Raw genomic sequence first — 6727 nt, 5'->3', positions numbered from 1 at the left:
GGGGAGGGGAGGGGGAACGAATGGCGAGAGAGGTGCAGTGAACAAAGGAGACGTGCATACCGGAATTCTCGCGCGATTACGCACGAGGGATCGCACGACGCCCTATACGTATGAGGGTCGACGACGTCTCACACCATGACGTTGAGGTCGTCCACGACTGGAGTGGAAGAGGAGGGAGAGGGGGGAGGGGGGTGGAGGAGGTTCGGGGAAAAAAGTCCTGTGCACCGTTTTTTCTACTCTTTTTTTTTTTTATTTTTTAGACTCTCACTCTCTATATTATGCGCGACTTTGTACGTTTCTCACGCGTCCTCCCTCAGTCTCCCTCGTTTCTCGCGCTCTCCTCTCGTCGCGCGACGAAAACGCGAACCGTATCCAGAGGGCGACGATCGGGCGAAACAGCTGTTGGTTGGCGTCCGCGAGAGAGAGGTCCGGCGGAGGGCAAAGCGGGTGCGAGCGAGAGAGGGTTCACTGGCTACGCCATAATAACAGAGAGACCCACGCGAAAATCCTATCCACGGTTAGTGGCTGGCGTGGTGGGGCATGACACGTAAATTCCATCTCTCTTGTTCGCCTCCTAGGCCACGAGATACGCAAGGACGATCTACGTTTCGCGACAGTCCAAGTCCCGAGGGGGGAAAATCGCCTCGAGTGGGCGAGAGAAAGAAACATTTTCAAGCGGGACAGAGAGAGGGGGCAGTCGGAAGGTACGCAAGAAGGGTCACAGGGAGGGAGGGAGGGAGGGATGGATGGATGGATGAATAGATGGATGGGAGGACAAACGGTGTCGACGAGGCGGACGAGAGAGGGAGAGAGACAGACTATCATTATGTTCCTATCGAGTCACATCGTCGAGAAAGGAAGATTCCTCATCTCGATCATCGATCTCAATTCTTTCCTTCATCGATCCCGATCTTCGCCGTTTCTCTCATTTGTACGGTTTTCTCCCAGCGTGTTTCTCTTTCTCTCTTTTTCTCTCGACACATCTTTTTTCCTAACTGAGGCACGAAGCTCCTGCGGGAGACGATCGCGATTGCGAGATCGACCTACCCGCGACGCGCCCCGAGCTTCCCATTTATGTAAACGCAATGAGCGTCACGAGCGATCGCGCGCATCAGAGACGCACGAGCGACGGCGATGACGACGACGAGGATGGCGTTGATCGTAGTATCGCGAACGTCACGCGAGATTCCACGATCCATCCGCCAGAGGGGTGGCCTGAAAAGCCACGAGCACATACCCCCTGATTCACTTTAACCTTAATCGCGAGGCCAGGCCAAAGTAGGCTTGACAAAACGAAACGCGTCGATTCGCTGCGGACATTTCCGTGTCGAATTTTGATCGAGTCTTTCGCACGTTGACGATCTTCCCTGGTCTGTAAACGCTCGTCGGCGACAACTGTATCTCTCGTACGGTCCTTTATTTACTTACATCAACTCACGACTTTTCCGCGAACAAATCTCTCTCTCTACTGGGAAATTTTTCTCTAGTGTTCCACTCTGGCCCCGGGATTCGCGGTTGGTGCTCGGCCGCGATTGCGCACAAGCCGGATATCCTGCGCGCCGCCGCGGCCTTTAAGCCCGTGTCACACTACGGATTGTGGACACGGATCGGATTTAGAGACCTAGAAAACAGAGATGCGTCATTGAAGGGTATGGCTTGATTGGCTGTCTAAATCACGTGATCAGAGAGCCATTTTAATTCACTATTGCATCTAATAGATATAGTTTTATAACGTATGTACATATATATAGAGAGAAAAATTTAGACAATACAGTGTCAAAGTGCAATAAAAAACTATTATTATGGTGTAAGTATTCTTATTTGTGTGAATATTTAATATCGGACTTAACCTAACCTAATCTAATCTCTCTACCTTTTGCATCAACTGTCATCAGCTTATTGGTCAAGAGCACTTATATTGAATTAAAATGGCGGTGGTTACCTAACCCAACCGACGCAATGTCGCATCTCTGTTTTCTAGGCCTCTAATCGGATTGAGATTGCGGATCGGGCATCGGAATTCAGCCAATCAAGATAATGCTGCTTTATTTTGATTGGCTGAATATCGATAAGCGATCCGCAATCTCAATCCGATCCGCGTCCACAGTCCGTAGTGTGACACGGGCTTTAGATATCTTTTTACATAGGAACGTTGTGGGCTTTCTATTCGTCAATTTTGAACACGTGACGTGTTTTTAGCGAATAGCAATCTTACAATACTCGACGCTCGGCGATGCCTATGTAATGGCACCTTTTTGCTTTTAGGCGAGAAACATACACTTTTGCATAACGCATGAAGCCCTAAACACAATGCGAAGAAATAGCGATAGCGATAAGTTTCAACTTATCAGAAATCGAATACACCGGAATACGCATTTTTTATAGGCTTCAGATTGGCTGTCGCAACAAACTTGCGATCGGCTTGCAACTAATGTAGAACCGGCATTAGATTCTCATTCTCGTATCTCGCAGCTAATCAGATTACGCATTGAAGATTGAGATTGAAATTTGACCAATGAGGATAGAGGAATTTTAGCTCCTATTATTTTGATTGGCCATCTTTCAATCTTCAATATCAATCTTTAATGAGTAGTCTGATTCCGGCCTAATGCCAAATTGATGCAGCTAATGGACAAGTTACAATTTTTATATGGTGACTTTCATCGTTCGAAATAATAGTTGCAGCTTGAAAATTAGTTCTATTGTTAGTGTTGTTGCAAAAATAATGCTAATTGAGCTATATTATCCGTATAATCTTTCTTTGTAATTTAAGAATAAATGATGTTATAACTTATACATAAATATAAAAATAAATACTAAAACTTTACTAGATGTTCCAAATTTTTTGACATACCACTTGTGGAAAGGTAGAGCGAATTACAAGTAGCCAAAAAATTAGGACATTCTGTATATATAAAAAGTTTATATGAATAATATAAATATTTTTATTTAAACCATTTTTATAGTGTATTTATGGTATTTTCTATTATTTTCTAAGTTAAAGTATGATAATAAAAAATAATAGCAAATATACAATATATATATATATACATATAAACATATATAATAAACCATAAAAATGTGTTGATAAATAAGAAAATAATATTATTCACATAAACCGTTTTGTATGGATATAGTTTCAATATTTATTTCTATATAAGTGAAATATATATTGGTGTAGTAAAAAGAAATCCATTATTTTTCCAATAGATTTCATGCAAAAATAATGGATTTCTTTTTACTACATCAATATATATTTCACTTATATACTAATATATAACAGGAAGTATAAATTAATATATTTGTAATTTTGAACTTTTTGCAGGGATTTCATACAGAGATAATACTTTTTTAACAATTCTAACAATATAAAATAAACTTACATTTTTATATATATGTACTATATATACTATATTTTTATACAATACTACAATATATAAAATATTATTCTTATCATTCATATTTGTTAAATATTGGACTTCAAAAAATTGTATACTCTCATAATCATTATTTGCAAAGTATTTTACAAGTAAACATTTTTACACATTATTTAAAAAAATGTTCTGTACCAAATTATTTCTTTTTTACGAAATCACTTGAATTGGATCAAATTAAAACTATATTCAAATTATATTTATAATTCCTAGCTTGTTTTGCCTGAGTTACGTTTTTTTGAACTCCTCTCACGTTTGGGAATGACACCTAACAATGGATGTCTTAGTTTCAAATTATCAGGAAATTGTACAGAGCTCTCTGTAGATATCGGTTTTACTTCTGGTGCTCCAGATAGTTTTCTTCTCACTGACAAGAAACCAGCTGGCTTGATATTTACTAAAGGAAATATCAGCATTAATATAAAAGAAAACAATACAACAAGGAAACATGCAAAACTTCTCTTCTGATTTTCTAATAAAAAAACTTTTTACCAGTTTTGTACTGTGGAACATCCTTCTTGGAATTAAAAACACACGTGACATTGTGACTTGTATTATGAGTGATTATACAATATCTTTCGTCTTTAATTCTAAACTTTGACTTGTCCTCGAAAACTATTGTCTGACCATGAAGTTCTTGTGGGTCTATCTACATAACACAAGATTATATTCTCAATACATTAAAAACAATCATAGGTTAGTATTCAGTTTGCCAGTTCAATCTTATATTCAAGATTGCCTTAAATACAATTTTGAGATATTACACAATCATTTTATTGATTGGGTTGATTTTTAGTTCTGATTTATAACAGATACAATCAGCTTTTAGGTTTAAGCTTTGAATTCATCTTAATTTGCTATCTAATCAGTTTGCTTAAAATTTATAGTCTATTGATAGTTGCAAAAACATATGCATAAAGGAAATTATCCAATCTCATTCTATTATAAGAATACACATAAAATGTAATTAAATAATTTTCTTTACATATACATTTATGTGATTATACAAATTTGTCTGAATAAAGACTCTTAAGATGTTTTCCACATAAAATTTGCATGCTCATTCTTGTTTAATATTTGATGACAAAAAGGTGAAATAATTACAAGTAAAAATACCTGTGAAAAACTCACAAGTATTGCACCATTAGAGAGTTTTAAGACTTCAGATAACCTTGGAAACATTTTTTGCCAGAAAAGTTATAATTTAAATCTTAGAACAAAAAAGGTTAAAGACTTATTGTATCTTTAGTATAAGTTAAAATATTAAAATTACTTTTATTAAGACAATCTTGATTATGGATGGTTTTTATAGTCAGTTCTTATTACAAGAATATTTTAAGTAATATCTTAATCTTAAGACATTAGTACAAAATAATTTGATTGGTTCGTGACATCTTAAGATTGAACTTTAAGATGATCTTCAATATAAGAACTGATTCTAAATATTTACTATGTACTTTTATGGTATTGATGGTGTGGACATGCAAGTCCTGAGTTCTTTATCACTACTTTGTTTTGTAACTGAGTATGGGTCTCACCTCATAATTAGCCACATAACACATGTTGAAGATATTATTTTGTGATACAATATCTTGGCTTGTTGCGTTAACTGGATCAAATTGTTTTGCTAAAGATGACTCAAATTAGAGTTGAAACATTCACAAGATTTTTTTTTTTACTAAATTTATATTAAATATCGCTAATGTACAACCAGTACTGATCCCTATAGCCTTTATTTATATTGTACACATCATCTTTATTTTTTATTAATAAGAACTGACTATAAATATTGGTCTATGAGATAAAACTATCAATTATCTCTTTCATTGTTTGGACTTACTAATCTAGGAACATCCATTATCCAGATTTCTTCACTATCTGATACATCTTCCAAATTAAATGTGGAAGATACATTTTCCTCTTCCAATGTCTCCTTTTGAACTATTTCTTTGAGCTGAAAGATAAATAGACAATTGCACAAAATTCACACACAATTAAAAAATTATAATAAAAATAATTAAAATTTAAATGGAATAAATGTATGATCCATTTACAGTGCGTGGTCTGGACGAAATTGTAGTGGATGATGGCAATCCATTAAGTGTCATCTCGTTCAATCTTTTATCGTCGTCGTTTGAAGTCTGCACGATCTCGTCAGCTGCTGCGTTTTCGTCGAACGATTTGTTAGTAGTTGTTTTTAGAATGCTTTTGCGCGATTTAACAGGTTTGCTAGATACTTTAGGTGACTGCTCTTTTGTGTTTATCGTGATAGATTTACGCTTGTGATTTACAGGTGGAGTATCCACGACGTTCGCCATCAGTACCATCGACTTGTTTAATTGAGTGTTCAGTTCCGTTATTGAGTCTTCGTTACCGGAGTCCGGCATTTTTTTCAAATTGTCCTAAATTATGTAAACTAGCTGACAAAACGATCTCACCAACAAGCATAACAATACGGCACAATGCAGCACGAGGACAGAACACGTTTGGTAGGTTATGATTCATTACGCGCGGTAAGCGGCCGCACAAAGCGTATTGGCAGAGAGAAACCTGAGAGAGGACATAACGACCCATGGTATAAGAATAAGGGTATGCTCACGCCGTGGACACCCACTGCGCAGTCAAAGCGTGACGTCACTCTCGGGGCCAATCAGATCGCCCAAACGAGAACATGGTGGCTCCTGATACTTGACATGGTTAATGTTCGGTGATACATACGATACGTACACAATGTCCTGTTGTATAAAAGGTTGTGGCAATTATTATCGCAAAACAAAATTGCTTAACGGAAACAGCATAAAATATTTTTCGTTTCCGAAAGATTTAACGATTGCATCTAAATGGCTTGCTGCATGTGGAAATCAAAACGTTAATATTAAAAAAGGTAAGATTTTGTATTTCTTGTAAATGTACAAATGTAACGAAATCAACTGTATATAATTTTGCTAAAGAAATACAACTAAAGAAATACAACTAAAGAAATACAATATATATATCTCTGAAGGAAAAGGTATTAACATTTTTATATATTTGTTTCATAATAAATTCTTCTATCTTTGTTGAGTTTGTAATGTTTACTTATGGTTACATTTTGTTACAAGATATTCATTAGTTCTTAAATTATTTAAAAACGTATTTTTCCTGTAAACTTTAAATCAAAATAAAATAAAATATCTGACGAAAATGCTGCTAACATAAGTTGTTTGGAAACAGCAGTTTTAAATTTACCGCTTGTTTGTGTGACGTCACACTTTGACAATTTTAATTGGTCGCATGCGCGTGAGCATACCCTT

The 6727-nt window shown here is 36.3% G+C and overlaps 2 protein-coding genes across 4 annotated transcripts in view; both read right to left on the bottom strand.

The window, feature by feature from the left end:
* Positions 1-1460, bottom strand: part of Cnot4 (CCR4-NOT transcription complex subunit 4) — a 10388-nt gene extending 8928 nt beyond the window's left edge. For 2 of the 3 annotated variants that reach the window (XM_018547244.1, XM_018547248.1), the window contains exon 1: positions 1429-1460. The gene's annotated coding sequence lies outside the window, so the exon portion shown is untranslated. Of the gene's footprint in view, positions 1-1237; positions 1378-1428 lie in introns of those variants that run through there. The other variant, XM_018547246.1, reaches the window with a different exon arrangement.
* Positions 1461-3643: 2183 nt separating this feature from the next.
* LOC108779660 (uncharacterized) lies at positions 3644-5949 on the bottom strand. Its single transcript, XM_018547119.1, has 4 exons — positions 5489-5949; positions 5275-5388; positions 3927-4083; positions 3644-3831 (listed from the first exon to the last, which is right to left on the bottom strand). The coding sequence occupies exons 1-4, from the start codon at positions 5819-5821 to the stop codon at positions 3644-3646; spliced, it is 792 nt and encodes a 263-aa protein (XP_018402621.1). The 5' UTR covers positions 5822-5949.
* Positions 5950-6727: the final 778 nt, after the last annotated feature.

The sequence above is a fragment of the Cyphomyrmex costatus genome, unplaced genomic scaffold, assembly GCF_001594065.2.
Source record: "Cyphomyrmex costatus isolate MS0001 unplaced genomic scaffold, Ccosl1.0 scaffold61, whole genome shotgun sequence".
NCBI classification, from domain to species: Eukaryota; Metazoa; Arthropoda; class Insecta; order Hymenoptera; family Formicidae; genus Cyphomyrmex; species Cyphomyrmex costatus.
Note: the sequence above shows the minus strand (reverse complement) of the source record. Positions and strands in the feature narration are given on the sequence as shown.

What these genes read in the sequence shown, in the direction of transcription:
- LOC108779660 (XM_018547119.1), bottom strand. Translation starts at nt 5,821, where the DNA reads ATGCCGGACTCCGGTAACGAAGACTCAATAACGGAACTGAACACTCAA. An exon ending in TAATGGATGTTCCTAGATTA is followed by an intron (nt 4,084 to 5,274) that starts GTAAGTCCAAAC and finishes TGTGTTATGTAG; the next exon opens with ATAGACCCACAAGAACTTCA. An exon ending in TGTTCCACAGTACAAAACTG is followed by an intron (nt 3,832 to 3,926) that starts GTAAAAAGTTTT and finishes TATTTCCTTTAG; the next exon opens with TAAATATCAAGCCAGCTGGT.